This window comes from Neohortaea acidophila, assembly GCF_010093505.1.
Source record: "Neohortaea acidophila strain CBS 113389 unplaced genomic scaffold BDY17scaffold_5, whole genome shotgun sequence".
Classification (NCBI taxonomy): domain Eukaryota; kingdom Fungi; phylum Ascomycota; class Dothideomycetes; order Mycosphaerellales; family Teratosphaeriaceae; genus Neohortaea; species Neohortaea acidophila.
The window spans coordinates 459,535-482,444 of NW_022985514.1; the positions used below are offsets into that span (position 1 = coordinate 459,535).

General features: G+C 55.0%; 12 protein-coding genes across 12 annotated transcripts; 8 read left to right on the plus strand and 4 right to left on the minus strand.

Moving 5' to 3' along the window:
- Positions 1-2: 2 nt before the first annotated feature.
- BDY17DRAFT_141124 (uncharacterized protein) lies at positions 3-2,401 on the minus strand. The gene is made up of 5 exons (XM_033729512.1): positions 2,046-2,401; positions 1,667-1,936; positions 1,439-1,584; positions 904-1,374; positions 3-845 (listed from the first exon to the last, which is right to left on the minus strand). Exons 1-5 carry the CDS (start codon positions 2,109-2,111, stop codon positions 62-64), a joined length of 1,737 nt encoding a protein of 578 aa, XP_033589658.1. The 5' UTR covers positions 2,112-2,401; the 3' UTR covers positions 3-61.
- Positions 2,402-3,338: 937 nt separating this feature from the next.
- BDY17DRAFT_323853 (uncharacterized protein) lies at positions 3,339-3,881 on the plus strand (the record flags this gene model as incomplete). Its single annotated transcript, XM_033737092.1, has 2 exons — positions 3,339-3,510; positions 3,709-3,881. The coding sequence occupies 2 exons, from the start codon at positions 3,339-3,341 to the stop codon at positions 3,879-3,881; spliced, it is 345 nt and encodes a 114-aa protein (XP_033589659.1).
- A 540-nt stretch (positions 3,882-4,421) lies between these two features.
- BDY17DRAFT_323854 (S-adenosyl-L-methionine-dependent methyltransferase) lies at positions 4,422-5,936 on the minus strand (the record flags this gene model as incomplete). The annotated part of the gene is made up of 1 exon (XM_033737093.1): positions 4,422-5,936. The coding sequence occupies one exon, from the start codon at positions 5,934-5,936 to the stop codon at positions 4,422-4,424; it is 1,515 nt and encodes a 504-aa protein (XP_033589660.1).
- A 1,016-nt stretch (positions 5,937-6,952) lies between these two features.
- On the plus strand, positions 6,953-7,817 carry BDY17DRAFT_141245 (uncharacterized protein). Its single transcript, XM_033729514.1, has one exon. It carries the CDS (start codon positions 7,127-7,129, stop codon positions 7,586-7,588), a length of 462 nt encoding a protein of 153 aa, XP_033589661.1. The 5' UTR covers positions 6,953-7,126; the 3' UTR covers positions 7,589-7,817.
- Positions 7,818-8,633, plus strand: BDY17DRAFT_141246 (uncharacterized protein). The gene has a single exon (XM_033729515.1). It carries the CDS (start codon positions 8,046-8,048, stop codon positions 8,598-8,600), a length of 555 nt encoding a protein of 184 aa, XP_033589662.1. The 5' UTR covers positions 7,818-8,045; the 3' UTR covers positions 8,601-8,633.
- A 1,507-nt stretch (positions 8,634-10,140) lies between these two features.
- BDY17DRAFT_310163 (phosphatidylethanolamine-binding protein) lies at positions 10,141-11,012 on the plus strand (the record flags this gene model as incomplete). The annotated part of the gene is made up of 3 exons (XM_033735407.1): positions 10,141-10,218; positions 10,277-10,538; positions 10,597-11,012. The coding sequence occupies 3 exons, from the start codon at positions 10,141-10,143 to the stop codon at positions 11,010-11,012; spliced, it is 756 nt and encodes a 251-aa protein (XP_033589663.1).
- A 508-nt stretch (positions 11,013-11,520) lies between these two features.
- On the plus strand, positions 11,521-12,955 carry BDY17DRAFT_141255 (uncharacterized protein). Its single transcript, XM_033729516.1, has 3 exons — positions 11,521-11,854; positions 11,917-12,115; positions 12,194-12,955. The coding sequence occupies exons 1-3, from the start codon at positions 11,724-11,726 to the stop codon at positions 12,746-12,748; spliced, it is 885 nt and encodes a 294-aa protein (XP_033589664.1). The 5' UTR covers positions 11,521-11,723; the 3' UTR covers positions 12,749-12,955.
- Positions 12,956-13,520: 565 nt separating this feature from the next.
- On the minus strand, positions 13,521-14,579 carry BDY17DRAFT_323858 (uncharacterized protein; the record flags this gene model as incomplete). Its single annotated transcript, XM_033737094.1, has 5 exons — positions 13,521-13,603; positions 13,663-13,710; positions 13,910-14,150; positions 14,212-14,279; positions 14,399-14,579. The coding sequence occupies 5 exons, from the start codon at positions 14,577-14,579 to the stop codon at positions 13,521-13,523; spliced, it is 621 nt and encodes a 206-aa protein (XP_033589665.1).
- Positions 14,580-16,248: 1,669 nt separating this feature from the next.
- On the plus strand, positions 16,249-17,098 carry BDY17DRAFT_296764 (uncharacterized protein). The gene is made up of 2 exons (XM_033733497.1): positions 16,249-16,581; positions 16,637-17,098. The coding sequence occupies exons 1-2, from the start codon at positions 16,480-16,482 to the stop codon at positions 16,790-16,792; spliced, it is 258 nt and encodes an 85-aa protein (XP_033589666.1). The 5' UTR covers positions 16,249-16,479; the 3' UTR covers positions 16,793-17,098.
- A 612-nt stretch (positions 17,099-17,710) lies between these two features.
- On the plus strand, positions 17,711-19,109 carry BDY17DRAFT_339170 (putative alpha-ketoglutarate-dependent 2,4-dichlorophenoxyacetate dioxygenase). Its single transcript, XM_033737968.1, has 5 exons — positions 17,711-18,405; positions 18,456-18,482; positions 18,539-18,596; positions 18,662-18,765; positions 18,818-19,109. The coding sequence occupies exons 1-5, from the start codon at positions 17,764-17,766 to the stop codon at positions 18,986-18,988; spliced, it is 1,002 nt and encodes a 333-aa protein (XP_033589667.1). The 5' UTR covers positions 17,711-17,763; the 3' UTR covers positions 18,989-19,109.
- Positions 19,110-19,380: 271 nt separating this feature from the next.
- BDY17DRAFT_249731 (FAD/NAD-P-binding domain-containing protein) lies at positions 19,381-21,404 on the plus strand (the record flags this gene model as incomplete). The annotated part of the gene is made up of 5 exons (XM_033731012.1): positions 19,381-19,626; positions 19,687-19,721; positions 19,773-20,051; positions 20,109-21,257; positions 21,317-21,404. The coding sequence occupies 5 exons, from the start codon at positions 19,381-19,383 to the stop codon at positions 21,402-21,404; spliced, it is 1,797 nt and encodes a 598-aa protein (XP_033589668.1).
- Positions 21,405-21,772: 368 nt separating this feature from the next.
- Positions 21,773-22,838, minus strand: BDY17DRAFT_310167 (3-oxoacyl-reductase; the record flags this gene model as incomplete). Its single annotated transcript, XM_033735408.1, has 2 exons — positions 21,773-22,710; positions 22,772-22,838. The coding sequence occupies 2 exons, from the start codon at positions 22,836-22,838 to the stop codon at positions 21,773-21,775; spliced, it is 1,005 nt and encodes a 334-aa protein (XP_033589669.1).
- Positions 22,839-22,910: the final 72 nt, after the last annotated feature.

Here is a 22,910-nt window from a genome sequence, read left to right on the forward strand (position 1 = left end):
AGTATTGTGATTATAGACTGATCCTTTCGCGCTCCTGTCCTTTTATCGCGTATCTTATGCGTCATTCTACGATGCTGCTCGATAGTCTAGCTGCAAGGGAACCCAATGTACTGGCTCCCACCTTGGCCATGTTGCTGACTTCGGCGAGCATATCGAGACGCGTGTTAGCCTGCTTCACCGCCTGGCGGCATTGAATCCGCGTCAAGAGAGCCACCGTCTCTCCAAGTGGATCAATACCCAGCGGACGTAGTGGCGCGTCTGCGCTTGAGGTTGTGCCCGGGAAGTTGACGTCCATAAGTAGCCTCATCAGGACAACGGCGGCCTCGAACGTGGGCATGATGATGGTTGGTAGGCGAGTGTGGGAGTTGCCTAGCATGGTGTGTAGCTTGGCAACTCCGTCCAGCACCATCACAGCCGCCGCGGCCAACGCCCTCTTCTGCGATGCAACCAACATCGGCTGCTCTGCCGATCCACCCAGCAGCACCGGGCGAAAGTTGTAGCGTAGAGATTCGAATATAGCCACGTGCAAGATCTGCCTCTGCAATCGAAGCCGGGGGAATCGTTCGTCCCACTCTATGCTAGGCTCGAGTGCGAATGCGGGCGGCAACTGCGGCAGGTACTCGCTGCAAAACTTTCCGTAGCGGTCCGCGGCCAGTATTGGTTCGTACTCTGAGTCCTGCCTCGGGGCAACGCCTCTCCAGAAGCTTGCCAGACGGGCCTGTAGCGCGCGTTCGGAGTAGCCGTCGGGGGCATCATCGTTCGGCGAAGAATGAGTATACGGCAGGTGTTCAGAGGTTATGTTGGGTGACAGGAAGGGCGGACAGTCGAGCTGTCTCGAAAGGACACTGTGGCGGGCTGAGTTAGAGAGACTCCCAGCACAGCAGCTTCTGCAGCACTCCGTACCTGTCCCTGACGAAGAGATTGCAGAACACTCGGCAACGTATCTCCATGTCGGCGTCAGTCAAGCCATGATCCCAGGCCGCACGCCCTCGATGTAGTCCACTCCTGTGCGCCACCCGAGCCGCATCGCCGAGGGCCTCCCGGAAGGCATGCATCCGTCCTTCGCATTGTCGTTGCAGTCCCAAGATCAACAAGTGCTGCACGCGAATGAGCGCACCCCTCGCATCAGCCCGTGCGCCAATTGCCGCCAAATCGTCAGCGACATTGTCGCATGCGTGGCGCACGTCGTCCAAGGGCATGCCGCGAATTCGATCGATGGTATGCGAGGGCGAAGGAAGGAACTGTGATGCGTAGGAACATACTCGTAGGAAGAGCACGGCGAACTCCACGTGGAAAACTGTGTATCGTCGCTCCTGGTTCCACCATTGCTCGTATTGGCCCAGAAACCAAGGCAGAAAAATCACCTGCTCCATCCTGTGTATGCGTTTGGTCAGTGGAAGGAACGCAAAGACCGAAGGCGGCTGGGGGTTCTGCTTGCCAATGGACTTCTTTCACGAAGTACTGCATGAGAACGTCAAGGGTCTCTCGGTCCGGCAGCTTTCTCATGCTCTTCTCGATCTCATCCATGGTCTCCCCGGAGAATGACTGGCTGCTCATCGGGCTTTCGTCCTCCTCCAGACCCAACTACACGCGGGCGATGATTAGAGACAGGGGCTAGCTTCTTGCTCCAGGAAGCATGCTACATGGAAGGGTACACGGCACTCACCCTGCGCACCAGCGCCATGGTGTTGGTTGTGCTATGCTGAACATATCCGTACAGCTCGGCGATGGAGTTACTCCCCTGGCCGAGCGTGGACGTGCCGGCGCGACCATCGCTGCCATTTGCAACTGGCCGCTGGGCATCATCGCCCGCCGGAAGGCCTTCGCGCGACCCATTTGCCGCCTGCGGAGTCTGCGATGCTGAAGCGGGAACATAGATGCAATCCTCGGGCCGCCGGCGGTGGACGCAATGATTACAAGGCTGACGACGATTGCACTACGCAGCGGGCCAAAGCAGGCGGCGTCAGCCATGACTGTGTTGCATAATCCGGCGGGCGCTCAACACATCCGATCCCTACGGCATAATCAGACACATAAGTACGTACCTTTTGCTTCTTCGTGTAACACGGGATACACGATGATACTACGCGTTTTCGCGCACGGCTCTGCATCGTCGGTATTCATGAGACGGACTGGGCTGGCGTCGTTGCGCATCTGCTGGAGTGTACGGCATTGCAGTTGACGTTGGCAGAGACGAAGCTTTGTAAGCCGCTTCATCTTCGGCCAAACTACGAGGACGCTGTGAAGACGCAAGGAGCCGGCCTCACGTCAGATCGGTCGATGTCCTCGAGTCCTCCGTGCAACCACCTCATCGATGCTCTGTGCCGTGTTGTCCGGATATCCACGTGGCGGCTCGTTTTGGATGCACTCACTGCATCACCCGTGCAGCACTGCTCTGGGCGGCCGGCGGCGGGATCAACACATCCACCGCCCGACGATGTACGGCCGAAAAGGATCTATTTGCAGTGCATGCGACTGCTCCCCGTTGGCTGACGGATGCTGCTTGGCAGAGAGAAGGCGGCGACACGCGCTGGTCTTATGATCAAAAGACGGCCTTGTGAGGGTTGCGTGTCTGCATCAGGCTATCGATTCCTGGGCCTCGGCCAAAGACTAACGTCCCGGCGCCGCCGCCGCCTACGTACATGGCTGATGACTGCCTTGCCACGCCACAATCTGGGGCACCGCGCGCTGCCTACACACCCCCCGAAGCACCGAGTTCGCTGATTTGACGAATCGCGCGCTTTCGGTGTACGTACGGTCGTGGCGATTTTGCCTGCCGCATGACCTGGGGACAGCCTCTCGGCAGATCTGTTGACGCGTCTGAAACCTGTGGTCGATGGTCAGCAACACAAGAGGACCCTGACAGGAAAGAGCTCGTTCTTGATGGTGCTAAAATCCAGGACTGGTAAGCTGGATTCCTCTCGCTTTCGCGCGAACGCAGATCAAATCGCACCATAGTGGTGTAGAATTGTCCAGGTCGCTGGGTGTGCAGGCGAGTTGGGAAAGGATGGGAAGGGGGGCAGGGCAGGGCGAGCCGATGCTAAGCAAATTAGCTGGCCTTGGTGGTAACCGAACGGGAACTCATTTGGCCCCGACCCGCCACGACCCATGCAGGGTCACGAGCTAGCCGGCGCGGATCCGCGCGTCTGGTCGGTCGCTTGCCAAGTACTCGCGTGTAGGCCTCCAGCGGTGTGTGGTATATAGCGTGGCGAGCGTCTCACCCTCTGCACTGTTTCAGTCGCGTTTCGCTGGATTGTATAAAGATATACTCCTGCGTCCCTCGCCCTCCAATCTTCATCGCATCTGTCCACCACACGAACACAACACACACCGCCAACATGCCCATCTCCAAGTTTGTCGAGATCCTCGACAGCGCCGACGCGCCCTACTCGCACGAGAACGTCAGCCTAGAGGATGTGCTGGAGGACAAGCGCCATCGCTCGCCGTCGTCGGGCAGCACGAGCAGCGCCAGCAGCACTTCTTCCGCGAACGAACGCCCCAAGATCAAGAGTCGAGTGCGATCCTTCTCCACCAAGAAGAGCAAGTCTTGAACGGTGAGTTGAGTTGACTCGACTCGACGACAACGGCACAATCAGATGATATGATTCCCATTCTCAACTCTGCACCATCCGCGCGATGTTTCGACGAATTCACCGCCCTCCTCGACACGCACACGCACGCATCCGACCGACGGACACCCCCGACCAGCAATTGCCAGCAGTGGGTCGCATGCAATCAACAACCGCCCCGCCAAATTTGCAGCCGCTATCGAATACGGTGGAGGGGGTGCGCGCACGCCCACTATCCCCCTAATCAAACCCATGCACATCGAGGTACGCGGTCGGTGGGGTGGGAACAAGGAGATTGATGAGCCAGTCTAGGCTTTTGTGGGGGGCGAACCTGAGGCGCAAGTCAAAATCTCGGCAGATTCCGGGGTGGAGCACACGGCGATGCGCGGGTCTTGTCGATTGCTTTAGGCAAGGATGTGCAAGGCCGTGACTTCGCAGTGCATGCATGCAGACGGAGCAGCAATGTCTTGTTCTGTCATTCGAACTATTTTTGTAGATCAAATCAAATATTCTGCATGCACTCGAAAACATTTCACAATTCTGTGCAACAGTGTTGTTTGAATCGAGTGACTTTGTCGACGGCCAGATGGAAGCTCAAGATGGACAAGTCTAGGGGTTCGCGAGGAGGCTAGTGCCTTTCTCTCCCACGCTTCACTTGTCACTCTCCCTTTTTGAAACACTTTCGACACGGTGTACCTGAGTACCCAGCATGTCGCCAGTTGCTCAGGGGACGATCTCCGCGGCTTGAGGAGTATCGTGGCATTTACTGTGTGCTGTATCTGGTGATGTCACGTGGCCAGGCGACTACGCCCGAAATAGAAGCCGTGTCTCAGGCCGCCAGCCTCCTCTCCTTCATCGCTTCTTCAGTATCGCAACACTCTCCACATGACTGGTCTGCGGGAAGAAGTCAAAGCCTCTCACGCTCTCAATCTCGTACATGCCCTTCCTCGGCAAACCCTCCTCATCCTCCCCACCTCCCACCAGCTTCCCAATGTCTCGCGCTTGGGTGTGCACGTTGCAACTGACGTAGCACAGCCTCTCTGCCCCAAAGTCCATGAGCTGGCGGAGGAAGTTGTCGTCGCATCCTTTTCGCGACGGGTCCAGGACGACTGCGGTTTGCGCGGGTATGAAGCGCGTCTTGTCTAGCGAGTCAAAGAGCTGGTTTGCGTCTGCCGCAATGAATTGCGTTGAATCTGGGGCGAGATTGTTGAGTTTGGCGTTGGCAGAGGCGTAAGTGATGGATTGCGGGCTGATGTCGATGCCGATGCATTTATTAAACAGAGATGACAGTGTGACAGTGAAGAAGCCTGAGCCGCAGTAGGCGTCAATCAGGTTGGTGATTGGCGGTTGATCGTTCGATGTCGGACCCAGTATGTTGTCGCGCACATATTGTGTAACGACGGGTAAAATGGAGTTGTTGTTTTGGAAGAACGAGCCCGCCGGGTTGTCGAAGCGAAAGTCGTCCACGTATTCTGTCGATGTTGCGTTGTGATCCGTGATGCAAGTCTTCTCATCAACGTATGACTTTTCCTCGTCCGTCTTTGTCTCGCGCGTCGTACTTTCTCGTAACAACAAAGTAGCTCCGCGCTGATATTCATCAATGTGTTCCGCCACTCGTACTCTCTCTTTCTTCAAACCCTCACGCACCGCATCCGTCCCAATCGGACAATCTTCAATATCCAGCGTCTTCCTCGTGCCTTTTTGCATGTACCCGATGGGCGGCACTTCCGGCCATGTGACCTTCTGCCCACTTCTACGATCTCGCCTCCCACTCGGCGGACCATCGAAATGAGGCGTGAGCTTGGTCCGATAGCCGTATTGCAGCGGAGAGGCGATCGTGTCGCCGACCTCAGGGACAGCTGACGCTGGCAGATTGGAGAAATTCTCATACGCCTTCTCGACCACTCTGCGCTTATGAGCAAGCTGGTAGGCGTATGGGAGATGTTGGAATTGGCAGCCCGAGCAGCGGGAGAAGTACGGGCATTTGGGGGTCTCCGTGCGGTGTTGCGATGCGGAGGTAATTTTCACCAGGTCGGTGAGGGAATAAGAGTCTTCTTGGTATGCTTTGTAGACTTTTGCGAGCACTGTGTCTCCCGGCGCAGTGAAGGGAACAACGTATACTTGGCCGTCTTCGATCGCGAGTCCGTCGCCGGTTGAAGAGAGCTCGGAGATGGTGAGGTCCACTTCGGCAAACGGCTCAGGAGCGGGAGGTGCTGAGTCTCGTATTTTCACATCCCGTAGTACTCTTTGAACATCGAGAAGAAGCACTTCCTCATTTGACCCATCTCCTGCACCGCTCGACTTTTTCTGCTTCTTGCTCTTCTTGAAATGCTTTCCGCCGTGGTTGAATGGTCGCTTCTGCGCCATGGTGGCTATCGACCACGTAGTGGCATGGAGGAAGGGCTGGCTGAGGACCGTGTGGCGGCAGAGGAGCATCAAATCGGTCGATCCGGCGTGTCGCGACAAAATCTCGAGTCCCTCGAACCAAAAGTTGTCTCGATCAAGCGAGAGCGGCGCGCAAGGGCCGGGCCTCGGCAGTTTCCGGGCAGCATCCGTTGTGCTGCCCAATACGGTTAGTGCAAAAAGTCCAGGGCATTCACTCCCTCGTGGCGTTACCCAGAGTTAAGTAACTGCTTCCTACCTACGTGTACCTGATAGGTTTAGCACTGTCACAACACCTATTTTCCGTCTCGATGAGAGACTTGCTGAGTGCGGCTACGTAAAATCCTTTCTTGCTTAGTGATGACGCCGTCCGTGAGCAAATGCTTCCGTAGTATCTAATGAGTTTCCGGTCTGCAACCTCTGTGTATCCTTCCTTCCTATTTGTGAGCACAGAATCGGCCTGGAACTCAGTCCTACGGCAGAAAGGCAGTCCGAGAAAGTGAGGTCGGTGCTCTAGATTCTGGTGCGCGAGGAGCTGCCCGCTTGGTCCGAGGTAGACTGGGCGAATGCTCGAGCCGGCGCAAGCTGAAGAAGTGACTGGGCAGAGGGTTATGTGGCAGAGAAAGTTCGGGCACGGTGAAACGAGAACGCGGACGAGTATGACATGCCTTCACCGCCTCGAAAAAGTCTCAGAACATACCTGTTGATCTCGCCGCGCCACGTTGCTTCCGACGCAGCCGCATGCAGACTTACTCTTGGGACAGGATGAATTGATTAACTCCCACGATCCGGATCCTGGAATCGGAGAACGGGATCGCAGAGGCATGGAAAACACGGAGGCAGCGACATCCGTAACGCCATGCGCCAGCAATTCCCGTGGGACAAGGTAGCGCCGAGATATCCTCCACAGGCCAGGCTCACAACCCAACAGGTATCTCGGCACACCCGCTTCTCGCTTTCGATGGCGACAAAAGCTTTGTGAGTGAGGACGGCAGTTCTAGACCAGACCTACCATGGCCCGAAGGCCTCGGGGCTGCTGAATCGTGGCTGAGATGTCGAATGATCGGGACGCGGAATACGATTCACCGGCGGTTGCCCTAAGCCGACAGTTGTAGCACAGGGCTTATCAAGCAAGAGCCACCGGTACTCGTTGATGGATCTGATCACATCGTTCCATGTGGCGGTGGCTGCGCCGAACGCTGAAAAAGAATTGCTGGGCACGTGCATTGACATTGCGACACGTGGTGATCCTCCGAATAACTTCCGGTTCGGCAGATTTTCGCGGTACACTAAGCCCAAAGCGCACAAAGGCGGACATGCTGCGGACGGACGTGCGGACACGCCGATTGCCATGTGGCAGCCACCTCACGGTCTCGACTGCAGTACTCATGGATAACGCTATTCGGAGGATTGCGGACGGAACCTTACCATGGGTGCGGGATGTCACAGTAAGCTTATCAGCAAAGACGTGGCTAGCCCAGACAAACTACGCCATGTCGAGCACGCACTTCTTCCCCGCTGCACGTCACTCGCGTTCGACAATCAGTTTCCTAGTCCTGCACACGCTGCAATTGCAGGCCGCTCGATCTAAATATCACTCAGTTACGTCCCGCGAGCTATGCGTTAGGCTTTGGTGAGTCACGGTAAGATTTCCAACTCGACAAAACAAAGTTCGGTACTGACTGCACGCCACAACCTTCAAAACATGGATTTTCGGGCCTTCACGAAGGATGTTGAAAGTTCGGGGATATCTGGATCTGTTTCGCCGTAGCCATCAAGGGAAGTCAGCCTTGCTTTCACGAACTCTGGAATCAACACGGCCATCGCCTTCTGTCAGATCTAGACCATGGATGGCATCAGGTGTCGGACGGCCATATGGCATTGGAATTGTCGATGGTCGAGGTATAAATACACCGGTCACGCCCATGTCGAGGAACTCATCTCCATCATCCAAAAGCCTCTGAAACGCATACAACACTACAAAGCAAGCCCTCTCAGCCATATTGTCGCTACCTCTCATTGCTTCGTCGAACCACTTCATTCAAACACCTCACTACTCGTTTCCCATTACATTCAATCTTAACACCAATCAAAATGGTCCAAACCATCAGCCTCGGACTCCTTGCGTTCTGCGCCTTGAGCCAGATTGCCTCTGCGGCACCCGCTCCAGTCCCAAATTATACAACTGTAATCACCAAGACAGTCACCTTCCTGGGCACACACCATCAGAAACCCCACACCAAGACTGAAACCGTCAATTCTGTCGTCAAGACGACTTCCAAGACTAGCCCGACCGAGTCCGCCAAGACCAAGTCCACCAAGACGAAGACGTCGAGCACTACGACCGCTTCGCCATCGCCTACTACCGGCACCTGCGCCTCGATCGGCAGTGGCTCATACACCGACAGCGACGGCGTTTCGTACACGGTCGCTTGCGGCACCGACTTCTATGGCGGTGATTTGACGCATGTCGAAGGCGCCTCCTTCGAAAGCTGCTTCGCCGCCTGCGATAATACTTCAGGCTGTGTGGCCTTCTCTTGGGTGGGCCAGAATGGCACCCATGTCGGCCCAGGCGACTGCTACTTGAAGTCGACCCTTGAGCAAGGAGACTCGAACTCCGCCGTTGATGGTGCCTACAAGAACCAATAAACGTGGTGCACTCTCCTATCTTTATAGTTTTGTACTAGCTACTTAGGCTTATACTTCATATCGCTAAAGACTTGCTATCCAGTCTTGATGTGCTTTCTGAATTGAAGGGCTTCGCGCTAGTAAACAGTGACTACCTTAGTGAGAGTGTTTGCTTACGTAGTAACTATTGATTAAGTAGCAGTGACTTCAGCTCTTCTACTGGATAGAGAGCGCGCTTGGATGACGCTACGATAAGTCCCACGCCGTCTTGCTGCGTCTGGCGCCTGCTTAAATCCACATGCAGATGGCGAGCAGGGCGCCCGAAATCTGAATTCCTAACCAGCTCCACGGCCTATGATCGTCGAAAAGACGGTGCCGTGATACTCCAGTAGGCGAGATGTTGGCATTTGGCTGTCGCATGATCCGGCTTCTATCCTCTTCGTATGATCTCGACGGGATCCACTTCTCCAGCCGCTTTGTCTCTACAGGATCTAGGCGCGCGGCAGTATTGTATCGGAAGCTACACCAGTCTTTGTGGCGCCAAACTGCACGACTGCAGGCTCGCATGCGATAGCGCGGACGTACCACGGCGAGATTATTGCGCGGATAGCAATGCCGGAATCACAAGACGGAGGCAGACTTGGCTAGAAATCTGGCAGTTCTCTTGTCAAACCTGAGGGGGTGCGCGGCTGGTTCGACTTCGCTAGAGATCTTCAACACAGACAACAACTCAAATCGCGTACGTCAAGGACTGCTAGGGGATGATGCTTTTGATTGATCGAATAGAAGAAACAAAGCCAAATTAATTCCGAATATGTCTTACTGCACTTCGTTTCCGCGCATGCTCGACGCTTTGGTCTTCTCACCATGTCCTTTTTGTCCCGCTTTCTCGAGTCTGACACCTCTAATGTGCCCGTCCTCCATCTTCCCCTCGCAGCACCGGCACGATGCAGGAGCAATCACGATGAGAAGATGCAGAGCCGTTTGACTCTGCATTTCAAGCACATCTCCAATAGTTTAGAAGAGGACGGCAAGAACGGAAAGGAAATCAGGTGGCCAAATCCAGCTACAATAGGTACAAAGTGGGCAAGTACAGGCTTGATGACAACCAGGTGAGGATCCAGATGATCTGCATGCAGTAAGCTACATGATTTGGGTGGGTTGAAGGCCATAAGGTCATTGAAGAACGCCACAGTGGGATGACCATGCAAGATGCTGTAGGGATGCACCAGGGTCGAACCTCGCGAAATTACTTACCGGATATGGAAGGGTGTCGACGAATTAGAAAGTGTGGGGGTGGACAGGCTAGACCAAATCCAGCTAGAGCCACGGCCTTGCAGCAGAAGTGGAGTTGAATCTACCGTTGAATACCCCGCGGAGATTGGCAGCACACGCAGGGGAAGCATGATGCGTACCGTGCATGTATTTGATCGCTCATTCAAACGCACAGCGCGCCATCCCTTCACTCGACTGCTGCTCGTCCTGCAAAGCGTCCTTTCTACTATCTCTTGTAATATCGAGCCCACGGGTTCTGCCACTCATTTGACACTTCGACTGCAACATGCATTTCTCTTCGCTCTTCTGTGGCGCCTCCCTGGCCGCTCTCGCGCTTGCCGCCCCGTCACCTGGCAGAGGACATGTGAGTGTGGCGTGTCCGCGAGCACGAGGTGGAGAACGTGCTAAACCGTCGTGTCCAGTTCCATCCTGGTCCCCATCACTACCCAACAACGGCTTACAAGCATCATCCCACGACAACGTCTACAGCGCATCCAACGACGACCAACTACAATTGCGGCTCTATCACCCGAGCCTACGCCACTGAAGTTGTCAAGCAGTTCGTCATCGACCAAATCGTTCCCGACCTGATTGAGTTGAACACCCTGGGTACTCCAAGCGTCGTCGTCAATGTGACCTACGGCAGCAAAGATGTCAATCTCGGCACCTACTTCACCACCACGGGTATGTCTTCATACCCGGCTTGCAAATGCGAAGCAGCAATGTCTGACTGTGGCCGCAGAAACCTTAGATCAACCCACCGCCTTTTCCTTCACGGCGGAGGAGGGCTACGATCCCTACACAACCTTGTACATGGTCTTCTTGATCGATCCTGATGTACCGCAAGAGGGTTCTCCCACGCAAGTGAACTACGCCCATTGGATCTTCTACAACGCGCAGCCCCAGTGCGTCACCAACCAGGCCATCACCACCGTTGACACATATCAAAGCCCCACGCCCGCGAGCACGACGCAGCACCGATACACCTTTTTGGTCTACCGCCAGCCGCCCGGGTTCACAGTCAGCGCTACTGAAGCCGCGGCGTTGAACATTCGCACCCCCTTTGACTTGAATGACTACACTGAGGCCAATGGGTTGGTGCTAGTGGGCGGCAACTACTTCAACGAGGCCATTGGCAATGGAATCCAGGGTTCTTGAACGAACGATTTCAGATTTGTGCCGGCGAGCATGTCGTTTATTTCGTGGAAAGCTGCACGGCGCGTCGGGGGCCCATGACTTCGCATTCATCTGACTCGATATTTTGAGCGAACATCTAAACCTGCTCGTCTCGTACGGCTTTTACGCGCGTCGCGAAGCTATGCCTTCCTTTTCCTGGGTCAGCAGCAGCGACGCAACGGACGGGGGGACGCCTCCAACGAACTCAAGACAATTGAAATGGGCTTGGGTTCGAGTGGAAAAGATTGCCTAGCATGCATCCACCCACATAAAGAGCTGCGAAACGCCTCGCCCGCAGAATAAGGCAGTACTGTAGCTTCGCAAGCTGAACTCTGCCTTCAACGTTTTGAGATCAGCGTGTAGATCGAAAGTATGGTTGCTAATTAAACAAGCTTCGTGCCAGCGCTCTTTTTGGCATGACAGCCAGTCGCTCGCGCCGCATCGGGACATGTCCCTCATTTGAGCCCCGAACTTCCAATCTCCGCGGGCGAGAAGGGCGTTTTGTGGCTGATGACTGAGTTACGGAGTAGCTGACGGGCAGCTGGCCACGGCGTTCAGGATGGTCACATATAATAATGCAGTTTCCGGGAACTGCTTCTGACTGTTTCGACTTGTTCGACTGTCTCTAATTCCTTCGTTCATTTACCCATCGCACAATCCGCCCCAAACGCAGCGCTTCCACTCGGTTTCAACATGCGTACTACTACATTCGTTTTCGCCTTGCTCGCTGCTTTGGCCGCCGCCTCACCCGGCCGCAGGCCACATCACCACCAGCCTCCTCCCCACCCGTGGGAATCGGTTTGCACCGTCACAAAATACACGTCGTAAGTATCCTCCTCGTCAAACATCTGCCCCCTCTTCGCAGTCCTTCTGACGTGCCACCAAGGACCAAGACACACAGTGTCACTTCGACCGCGACGGCCACCGTTACTACGACTACTACGTCCACGACGCTGCCGACAATCAGCAACTGCGTCGCTCCTGAAGTCAAAATCAGCAAACGTGACAAGCCCAAGTACAAGCCGACATCTCATGGGTGCTGGGAGACCATCACCATATCCCGCGTTTCCACGTTGACAACTACGGTGAGTGCGGGGAGCCTGCGAATGGACGCGGCCATGCAAGGGTTGAAAGAGTCGCACGCTAACAACAACACGTCCTAGGTCGCTTCTACCACAATCACTACCACAGCTACCAGCACGGCAACATCCGTCGCCGCCTTCGGCCCTTTCAGTATCTACGACGCCATTTCGGGAAACTCGTTCAGCGTGCAGATATCCAGCGCGGATGGCGAAGATGTATTCGTCGCTCCACAGCTGCTGGCCGTAGACCCAAGCGAGTTTACGCTCGCGTTGGGAGCCATCACCGTTTCCGCAGCAATCTCCGGGGAAGGCAGCATGCTCTATGCCGATCCAAGCTATGCTGTGGACAGCGTCAACGCACCCCAGGATACCGTGTTCGCCTTCGGATTGGGCGAAGTGTCATCCGGGGCGTCGCTGTTGTCGTGTTCTGTCTCCCAGAACGAGGATGGCACGTGCCCGTTGACTTGCACGGGTAATGGTGGCACCAATTTCTACTACTGCTCAGCCACCAGCGAGCCAATTGTGCAGATCGGGGATCTCACGGCCGACAGCGAGGGGGAGTGTAGCGGATACGGCAGCGCTGTAACCGTTTCTGCGTACGCTGTGACGCCGGATCTGGACTGCGCGACTTGTTAGTGGAGATGGGGAAGGCCGGGCCGGACGGGAACTGTGAGTGGTTGTAATCTGTAATGCAGGGAGAAGGAGCTCTTGAGCGGCCAGCGATCGGATTCAAGTAGAGCCTCGGTCAAGGCAATGCAAGTCTCGTCGGATGGTTAGGGGCCGAAGACCTCAGCGCTTCCACTCGTTTTCACCATGCGTATTTAGATGTAAAAGCCAAGACGAACGGAGCAAGGGAAGGAGGAAGTAGTATTGAAGCTATCAGAGTTTAATGTGTTGCCTGATGCACCGAAGTCCATAATCAGCGCCAACGGGCGTTGTCGATGATATTTCCCTTCACAACGGCGGTGTTGGTATGGCCCATAATTTCATGGTAAGTCTTGCGCTGGTCAGGTTAAGAATTGTCGAATACTCCACAGTCCGCATTTCCAACGGTGATTTGACCGAAGCCCTGGTCTGAAGTAATTACTCCGTTGCTATTTGTCGACTGGCCGGCGCTGCAGGTCGTGCCGAAATAAATATCGCACTGTGACGACCTCGGCACGAAAACAAATATTTTGGCCGAGGTATCAAGGAGTGCAGCCACGCAGCCTACGGTTGAGTACGTCAAGGGTTAGCCTGCATTCAATGGGCTGACAGATCCATTTCCCTTGCGTATGCAAGTCGACAGTTCCGCTTAGGTTGTTGCTTTGACTTACAATCGTATGCTGTGTCGGAAGTAGTTGTATCTACTTCGGCGTAACCGCCGTAGATGTCTCCGATGATTTCCCCGTAATACTCGTCGGCTAGGTTATTTGTAGCACAGGCTGCATAGAGTGTTGTAGTTGACACTACCGAGGTTGCTGTAGCTGTGGACGTTGAGGTAGCAGTCATCTGCTCTTGCATTAGTGTGGTCCCGAGATTGAAGCAGCGCTGAACAACTGGCAACGTACTGTGGCTGTAGTAGTCGATGTCAAGGTTGTAGTAGTCGTGGTGACAGCCTGAAAAACAACACTGTCAGCGTTCATGATGGCTTTGCAGACAGCTCATCTCCATTTTGCACCCTCGTCCTAGCGCTATCGCCTAGAGAGATGTTGGCTGGAGTGGATCATGCACACGTACCGATGGATAGATAATGACAGTATACGTGGAAGTAGAGGTAGTTGTCGTAGTCAGTTGGGTGCGTTTAGTCGACGTGACCGTGGCCGTGGTCGTCGAGCACGTGGAATGAGTCCACCTGTTGCAGGTCACACATGTTGGGTAAAGCTGCCATGAGATGCCTGGATTTATGTCTTTTGGTTTTGAGGGGCTCGTCCGCTTCCCGCCGCCTGTTTTCGCCCGCTCGAAGGTTGCGCCCAGGAGTGCGCGTTTCGCGACGGGATCCGCACCCCCTGTTCCAGAGTACGTAGAACCTGGGAGAGATGTTTGAACCGGAGTGAACCTATCCGGGTGGGAGATTAGAGAACGCGTTGGACGGCTCTAGTGGTTGAATGGGAACGTACGTTGCCGCAGCTGGAATGGTGGTCGTCGCAGTCGTTGGAGAGGTTGTCGTAGTCGTAGTAACAGACGTCTGTGCAAGTTGAAGAACTTAGCCTTCGCTCTGTTCCTTCACGTATCGACGATGCAGATGATTCCTCCTTTGAGAGCATTGCAGGCAAACACCCACAACATGCCTGACGCGTCACTTACCGAAACCGTCGTGTCTGTCGCCGTTACAACAATAGTAGCGGTGGCCGTCGATACTGACGTTGGAGCAGTGGAAGTCGTTGTCGTCCCGACCACCACCGTCCTGGTGCTTTCGCTCTTTGTTGAGGTGATTGTCTTTGTCGATGTCAAGGTCGTCTTGCACGATGTGTACGACGTATGCCATTTGGTGGAGTAAGGGGCTGGATGTCTGCCCATTTGCGTATAGCACAAAGTGCTCGAATAACCCGGCGACTCATTGAGGGCCTCGTCGTAGGCAGGGGCACCAGGGGCAGCAAGTGTCAGAGTAACAAAAGTCGCCAGAACGGCTAGCAGTGAGTTGACATGCATGAGGGGAGGTATATCGTAACGAACGGATGAGTGCGAGAGGCGAAGACTGTACAGACGGCGAGCGAGCGGATCTATGTACCGCGCACTGCTCTAGGCGCAAGAGGCTCGTCGGATGATTCGGGACGATTTGCTCCTTTTGGCGCGCCAAGGGGCATGGGGGCCCTGCGTACTGTAATGAGGCTCAACTGGCTGATTTCAGCGATCGCAGGACAAGCTTTAAACACGAATCAAGACCCCTGGCTGCAGGTCCGGGGTAACTGGGGTAGGAGCGCCTCTTCGCGCTGCTGCACGTTTGGCCAGCGTAGAGCCTGGCTGGCTGGCGGATTCCAGACTCGCATACTATCTCCTCGTCCAACAACTCCGTCGTGGCCATCTCTACCGTTTCACGACCTCGTACGACCATATGCACCTGCCCGCTTGCGCCAGACTGGTCAGCGAGCAGAGCCGCGAATCGATTTTTGTCCCGGCCGCCCCGCATGCATGGCGTTCGCGGACGAGCCCATCTAACCGCCACTCGAGACATCTTCTCCTCGTGGCGCCTTGCCTCGCTTCGTCTGGCTGGTCTTCAGTCTTTTTCAGGAATAGGTATTGCCCACAAAGGCACAGGTATTCATCACACGACGGCAGCCCATCTGCGCCAAGAGCACGAATGTCAGGTCCAGGCGCCAGCAGATGCTCCGACCACCCACCTGGCTGACTTTGACTTTGCGCGGCAGACGACTTCCAGAAAGCTTAAATACTAGTGAGAGCTGATCAGGGACGACCCGGCCACGCAGCTGCTTCGCACTACTGCCCGTTTGGCGAACGCCACAGCAGGGCGTGCGTAACAATAGAAGTAGGAAGCAATTCGATACGAGGAGCCGATCCGGCAGACGATCAAATGCCACATTCCACTTGGCAGCTTGGCCAGACTTCGTCTTCCCTACAGCTTTGGTCATGACGCGGAAGGGGGGTAATTAGCACACAACACCACGTTTTTCCACGGGACTTTCTGTGCTGCGCCTGGGCCCACGAACTTTTCAACATGAGTACATCATGGCCGGCTCGCAATCCGGACAAACGCATAGCTCCTTCCCCCTCTCTTCGCCATCACTATGCCCGCTTTCTCGGCTTTCTTCTTGCTCAGCGCTCTTGCAACGACAAGCCTAGCAGCAGTGTCTTGTCCTGCTCCAGCTAGCTGTAACGGCCTAGTCGGTGATGTCGCGTCGGCTCTACAAGGTTTCCCTCCCGCCTCAGCTTTCTGCTCAAGCAAGTTCCCACTGGCTCGTCAGACTTGCACATCTGTCGCTCCTACCTCGACGATCACCAGTACTGTAACAACAATCACCGTGACGAGCATTGTGGCGACCGGGATGACAATGTGAGTTGCTACGCTCAGCACTATGTCGTGACCCATCTCACCATCTATTATAGCGCTACCGGCATCGCAATCACGAGCACTTCTATGACAACTACGACTCCCATCATCACTTCTACAATTACTGAGACAGACACCGAGACGGTAGGTCAGACATGGATTTAAGTGGTCGCTGCGACACCTCCGGCTTTTCCTTGCTTCGCCTCAAGCTACAAACAACTCTGTGCTAATGATTGTAGCTGTATCCTACCGCACCAACTGTTTCCACCACCCAGGCCTCGCAGAAGAGACGCGATACGCTCGGTAGAAGGGCTGCCGACCCTAGATCGTTGAGGCTCGAGATCCTTCAGTCGGAGGCAGCATCTTTTATCAGCGCTGTATGCTCATGCCTCGAGACCCCGATAACTACTACCACTACACCGAGCACTATTACCCAAGTGAAGGCTACTGTAATTTTGAGCGTCACTCAGACGGAAACAAGGTAAGCAGTCTCACGCTGCAACGTCTTGAGGAGTTAGCTGACCTTTCGGGTGCAGCACTGTGACGCCCACCACAACAGCCATATCCACTGCCGTCGCAGCTGCCTCCACCTCCCTGACCACAACGACTACCACCAGTGGTGTTGCCGTTCCAACGTGCACCCCCGGAATGGCTTTTTACCCTATCAGCTGCGGGGACGGCACGACATGTAATGCACCGGCATACGCTTGCGTCATCGCTCCTGGGCAATGCGAAGCACTGTGTAACGAGGGCTGTGTAGCCCGCGGCTACAATGTCCTCACCGGTGCATGCACCCTATTTGCCTCCTGCTGTCCGGATAGTTCGTAGGCGGTCGCCCGGGAACCACTTCAGGGATGACGTTTGGACTGAAACAGATAACGGATACAATATCATGATGCAAGGGAAAGCAGGTTCCAAGGGCGAAGTTTGCACGTATCACGCAGTGCAGGGCTTAGAGCTTTGATCGCCGAGCAAGTTCATCTATCCCCAAAAGACCACGAACTCCACGAACTCCGGATATCACTTCTCGTTTCGTTGTAGGGCCGCGAGGAATGCTGAGTTGTCATTCCGACACCATCATTGGATCTCCTGCGCTGTCGCGCCGCTCTGTTCAAGTCTACTGTGAGAGCTCGATGTTACATGTAGTAATCGTCTACGCTGAGTCCCGGAGAATGCTGCAATGCCATCATACACGCAACTTGGAATCAGGAGAGCCGCGATATGTTGCGATGACACGTGTATGTTGTCCCAGCCAAGACGTGCAGTCCGTGGGGTTGCAAGCCTCGCGCCCGGAAACGACAGCCTTGGGATGGTGCGGGGCCCCGCATTGGACAGAGCTGGCGTGTAATTATTATGACGCTGCATCACGTGTTGCTTGCCTCATTAACAGTAGTTCCCATGACGTCGCCACCAGCGCAAACCATCGACTAATCACCGAGCGCAAATGTCGAAAGCAGCAGCTTAGCAATCAGAAATTGCCGCGCGACATGCATAGAAAAAGTGAGTGTTTGGCGATTTTACTTAAGGCTTAGTAAACGTGACTTTCGGCTATCACTTTTCCGAGGACCCTTTACTTGTAAATGATCTTGACCCGCACGTCACTTCTACATATTCACGTACAAAGACTGTCAGCCTCTTGTTTAAGACGAGCACGACCGAAACCATGGCTCCGTCGAAGCTGGAAACCACCCAGCTGTCTGCCCGCCCGCTCCACGACACATTTGGCGCCGAAGTGGAAGGGGTAGATTGGAGCGAGAGTCCGATTTCAGCCGGGATCATTGCGGAAATTAAGGCGCTGGCAAGTGAGAACGGCGTGCTCGTGTTCCGCAATGCAAATCTCGACAACGACCAGCACATTGCATTTGCCCGTCAGCTCGGCAAGGAGCTGTACGACGTCAAAGCCCACATCAAAGCTGGGCGCGCCATGCGCTTCCCCGAGCAGCCCGAGATCTTCGATGTGTCGAACCTTGATGACAAGGGAAACATCGTTACCGATATGGACCCAATGCGGAAGGAAGGCAACAAGGGCAACTTCTTGTGGCATGCGGACATGACGTACAACCCTCATCGCGCGCTGTACTCCATCCTCCGTGCCGTCCAGCTCCCCCCGAAAGGTACCGGTGGCGAGACGCAGTATCTTGACTCGCGGACCGCTTGTGAGGAACTGCCGCCAGCTTTGCGCGCGGAGCTGGAGGAGGCGCTTGGGTGCAAGTTGGAGCAAGTCGTTACTCACAATTCCCTGATGCACAATCGCAAGCTGGGCTCGCCCGACTACTTCCGGAGTATCGAGCCCTTGGACCAGCCGGTGAGTGCAAACCAAGGTTTTATAAATATGCAAAAGCTGACTCCTAAAAGATGGCCAAATATAAACTCGTTACCCCTGTGAGTGCCTGCGCGCGAAAATCAATGGAGAATGAACACTGACCCGTAGCATGCAGCATGAGAAGAGCAACCGGGACAATTTGTACATGACGAGCTATGCACATCATTTTGACGGTGAGCGGCTCCTCCAACCCAGCTTCTGTTCTCACCTTGCACTTTACTGATGTGCAGCGTTCTAGGAAAATCGTGGGAGGAGAGCAAACCACTGTTCGATAAGCTTTGGGACCACCTCACGCAGGACAAATACATCCTGACCGTATACTGGGAGAATGACGGTGATATGGTAAGTCCTACAGTTTCAAAAGCGCTGGCACACACTGATGAGCACGGCACAGGTCTTGTGGGACAACACCGCCGTCCTGCACCGCGCGACCGATTCAGGCTCGTACGGCTCAAAGTACGTCCGTGATATGAGACGAACGACCACAAAGGACGACAGTTCCTATGCGTTTGGTGAGAATGAAGATCATACCTGGGAAGCTGGCATCTCCAAAGTCAAGACCTAGTTAGATGGAACGGCAGGTTTTGTGGTACATCTCCCGATAGTCTCGGTATTTCAATAGTCGTGTAGCCAGTCTATTACGAGGACATCTATCCAGAGGGGAAATCGCCCGCGACAAATGTTGCCCATTGATGCCATCCTCATCACTCAGGCTCACAGCCGTAGACGAATTTACCCCGCGGGGAAGTACATTTTCCGAATGGAAGAGCGAGCCGGTCGCGGATCGTTGTGAGCCTCGAGCGGAGCATATATCCGCACTAGCAATGTACGTCAGCCGCAACGCTCAATAGCACAGTGTACACAGCGCACATCAATGCCGCCGTGCAGACCTTGTACATTGTCGGCGTGGCTCGCTCAATTCTCGCCATGGCCGAAGCAGGCGCCCCTCCTCAGCCGATGAACGGCACGTCAAACGATACAAAGGCTCCGTCCGCGACACACATCCCCTTTGAGGATCGTCCGGGGCTCTATGGATGGAAGACACGCAATGATCGCGGCTACGAGATTCGCGAGAGACCTTCTGGTGAGCCCAGGCGCATGAGGGTGATTGGCGTTGGTGCGGGTGCCTCGGGCATCAATCTCGCCAAAGCGTTGCGTGACGATGCTGAGAATATTGAGGTGGCGATCTACGACAAGAACCCGGTACGTGTTGTAATTCGCATGGTAGGAGAGGAGAATTTTCATTTACAATGAATACGACAGGAAGTCGGCGGAACGTGGTGGGAAAATCGCTATCCGTAAGTCCGTCCAGCATGCCCGAGTCCTTCTCTTGCTAACGACGTAGACAGAGGCGTCCGGTGCGACATTCCTTCGGTTGTGTATCAGTACACATGGAACCCCAAAGTATGGAATGAATACTACTCTGGAGGCGCGGAGATCCTGCAATATCTAAAAGACACCGTGGAAAGCTTCCAGCTGACTAGCATGCTACATCTCCGTCACCTCGTCACAGAAGCTCGTTGGTACGACGATGTGGGCAAGTGGAAGGTGAGTGTGACGAACTTGGAGGATGGCAGGCAATTTGAGGATGAGTGTGATGTCTTTGTCAATGCAATGGGGTTTTTGAAGTCGGTCCTCTTCATGGCTGCATGGCACACACCCACGCTGACCAAAAGTAAACATAGTAATTGGCGCTGGCCCGACATTTCCGGCTTAAAAGACTTCAAAGGCACTCTCGCCCACTCAGCGGACTTTCCAGAGGGTCTTGTGCTCAAAGATAAACGCGTGGCCGTCGTTGGGAATGGATCGAGCGGGATTCAGCTCGTCGCCGCGCTACAACCGCAGGTCTCTCATCTCTTCACCTGGATCCGCTCGCCCACCTGGATGACGGCCGGATTTGCTGGAAAGTACGCGGGGCCCGACGGGGCCAACTTCCGATACTCGGAAGAGCAGAAGCGCCTGCTCGAGAAGAATCCGGACTACTACCTGCAATATCGCAAGGCGGTCGAAACCGAGATGGTGTCGGGCTTTGCCCGCTACCACCGCAACACACCCGAATCCAAGGCGGCACACGACTTCGCGAGCAAAGATATGAAGACGCGGCTTGCGAGCGCGCCCAAACTCATCGACACTTTGATCCCCCGCACGTTTCCGGTGGGATGCAAGAGGCCGACGCCGGGGAACGGCTATCTTGAGGCTCTCGTGCAGGACAATGTCACCGTCTTCACGGATTCCGGCCTCGAAAAAATCACAGAGAAGGGGGTGCTGGGTCCTGACGGGAAGGAGCACGAGCTAGACGCAATCCTTCTCGCCACTGGCTTCGACACCTCCTGGGTCCCCCGTTTCCCCATTATCGCGCACGGTACGAATCTGCAAGACGTCTACAAGGAGCGACCGGTGGGCTACCTCGGCGTCGCTGCACCGGGAATGCCCAATTATTTCTCCGTCTACGGACCGTATGGACCCCTCGCCTCCGGAAGCGCCATGCCCATGATCACAGCCTACGTCAACTACATCGTCCAGATGGTAAAGCACATTCAGCGAGAAGACGTCAAGAGCGTCACCCCTCAGCAGCAAGCGATCGAACAGTACGCCGAGCACACGGCGCTCTTCACGGACCGCACAGTGTGGAATGCACCCTGCCGATCCTGGTTCAAGGGCAACAAAGTCGACGGTCGCATTTTGCTGCACCCGGGCTCGAGGAACCAATTTCTTGAGATGATGGCGCGGCCGCGACTGCAAGACTACGACTTTGTCTACCGCACGAAAAATATGTGGGCGTGGTTGGGCAATGGCTTCTCCACGCGCGATTTTGATGGAAAGGATTTGACATGGTGAGTGTGAGGGACGTTCTGCACGCTGAACCACAAACTGACCACACCACGCTTCTCAGGTACTTTGGCTTGGTCGACGGGGAAGATAGGCAGAAGCAGTATGATGTGCATGAGATGTACTATGACGGTGGGAGCAAAACGGTGTAAAAAGAAGCTTCCTCATCGACGGCACGACCAATCCTCGTGCTAGGTATGAAAACCCTCGGGTTCCGCCGATCATCTTCATACGGGAGACGTTCTTGCTCTGCCTTCCAGGCGTGAACCAGGAAAGTGTGCAGCTTGGATGCGCTTCAAACGCAACGCACGTCAAGGCCGCATTGGCGTCTTCGAGGTTACAGATTTCGAATGGCCGCGGCAAGAAGCTCCCCACGGATGCTCGTACCTCATTACGCTCGTGAGGCGATTGAATCGGTGCTGTCGCTGAATATGCCCTCGTTTTCGCGTTGAGGAGGCTGGACGACGAGGGGCGATTCATCAAACACTGCTGGTCCGAGAACAGAAAGGAGGGCAAACTGTCAATTCCTCTTTCGGAATCCCGTGCTCTTGAGTAGTGCTTGTGTGCGCAGCACATTATCATTCGCGGTCTGACCCAACCATAAGTGCCTTGTTCTGTCGAGTCCTTCCTCGATATCCCAGCAGAGGCCACCTTCCACGTAGAACGAGCGACCAGTCATGCCGGTTGTCTGGTCCACATGGTCCCAATCCATGCCACCGCTGCTCGGAAGATCATGAACGTTGATCGCCACTACCTCTTCACGCTGTAACATGCTCGCAGCAGTCGATCTGTCGGCTGCCGCCAGCGCAGCAATAGCTTTTGCCAAGTCCTCCGGCTCATTCACGGGCAACCCTGCCCCTTCCCACTTCCCAGCGAGGTCTTGCGTCATTCCCGTCCGGACGAAAGACGGGCACAGCGCGTTGACCCTGATCCCCTTCATGCTCTCGGGAAACGACAAACGAGCGGTTTTCAGGAGCCCAAGCACTCCATGCTTGCTCGCTTGGTACATGTACAAGTCTCGACTCTCGAGGAAGCCCGCGGCCGAGCTCATCAGCGTTAAACTTTTGTCTTGATCACTCGATTTGTGGTGGCTCATGAATACACTGGCCACTCTCGCGAAATAGGCGAGACCCTTGAGGTTGATGTCCAGTGCTGACGTGTCGGGCTCCTCGGCCACGCTATCGATCGTGAGGTTTGCGTCGAACCACTGACCGCGCTCAACGATTCCGGCGTTGGCAACGGCGTGGTCGATGACGCCGTGCCTTTCAAAGGCGTAGCGGAAAAGGCCCACAACATCCTGGTATTTGCGAACATCGCAGGGGTGAAAAGCGACCTTGTCGCTCCCAATCGAAGCGAGGAGAGCGCGACTCGTTGTTTCGTTCACATCTCCAAAGACAACCTTGGCGCCCAAGGAGCTGAGATGTCGGACTGCTGCTGCTCCAATGCCGCTGCCACCACCTGCATTTGTGTCAGTCCACAAAGGGTTGCAACAATAGGAGAACAGGCGGAGCAGAATTACCGGATATTACGAATACTTTGTCACTCAGGTTAGTGGCATTGAACGTCCTCGCATCGAAGAAAGTCATTGCGTGGTCCTGAGGGGAACGACAGGCTCATTTGGCATTCCGAAGTGGGTTTACGGCGCAGGAAGTACACTG

What these genes read in the sequence shown, in the direction of transcription:
- BDY17DRAFT_141124 (XM_033729512.1), bottom strand. Translation starts at nt 2,111, where the DNA reads ATGCAGAGCCGTGCGCGAAAACGCGTAGTATCATCGTGTATCCCGTGT. An exon ending in CCATGGCGCTGGTGCGCAGG is followed by an intron (nt 1,585 to 1,666) that starts GTGAGTGCCGTG and finishes GCCCGCGTGTAG; the next exon opens with TTGGGTCTGGAGGAGGACGA. An exon ending in AATCTCTTCGTCAGGGACAG is followed by an intron (nt 846 to 903) that starts GTACGGAGTGCT and finishes AGCCCGCCACAG; the next exon opens with TGTCCTTTCGAGACAGCTCG.
- BDY17DRAFT_141245 (XM_033729514.1), top strand. Translation starts at nt 7,127, where the DNA reads ATGTGGCGGTGGCTGCGCCGAACGCTGAAAAAGAATTGCTGGGCACGT.
- BDY17DRAFT_141246 (XM_033729515.1), top strand. Translation starts at nt 8,046, where the DNA reads ATGGTCCAAACCATCAGCCTCGGACTCCTTGCGTTCTGCGCCTTGAGC.
- BDY17DRAFT_141255 (XM_033729516.1), top strand. Translation starts at nt 11,724, where the DNA reads ATGCGTACTACTACATTCGTTTTCGCCTTGCTCGCTGCTTTGGCCGCC. An exon ending in ACCGTCACAAAATACACGTC is followed by an intron (nt 11,855 to 11,916) that starts GTAAGTATCCTC and finishes CGTGCCACCAAG; the next exon opens with GACCAAGACACACAGTGTCA. An exon ending in TTTCCACGTTGACAACTACG is followed by an intron (nt 12,116 to 12,193) that starts GTGAGTGCGGGG and finishes AACACGTCCTAG; the next exon opens with GTCGCTTCTACCACAATCAC.
- BDY17DRAFT_296764 (XM_033733497.1), top strand. Translation starts at nt 16,480, where the DNA reads ATGCTCATGCCTCGAGACCCCGATAACTACTACCACTACACCGAGCAC. An exon ending in GTCACTCAGACGGAAACAAG is followed by an intron (nt 16,582 to 16,636) that starts GTAAGCAGTCTC and finishes TTTCGGGTGCAG; the next exon opens with CACTGTGACGCCCACCACAA.
- BDY17DRAFT_339170 (XM_033737968.1), top strand. Translation starts at nt 17,764, where the DNA reads ATGGCTCCGTCGAAGCTGGAAACCACCCAGCTGTCTGCCCGCCCGCTC. An exon ending in TCGAGCCCTTGGACCAGCCG is followed by an intron (nt 18,406 to 18,455) that starts GTGAGTGCAAAC and finishes GACTCCTAAAAG; the next exon opens with ATGGCCAAATATAAACTCGT. An exon ending in GGGAGAATGACGGTGATATG is followed by an intron (nt 18,766 to 18,817) that starts GTAAGTCCTACA and finishes AGCACGGCACAG; the next exon opens with GTCTTGTGGGACAACACCGC.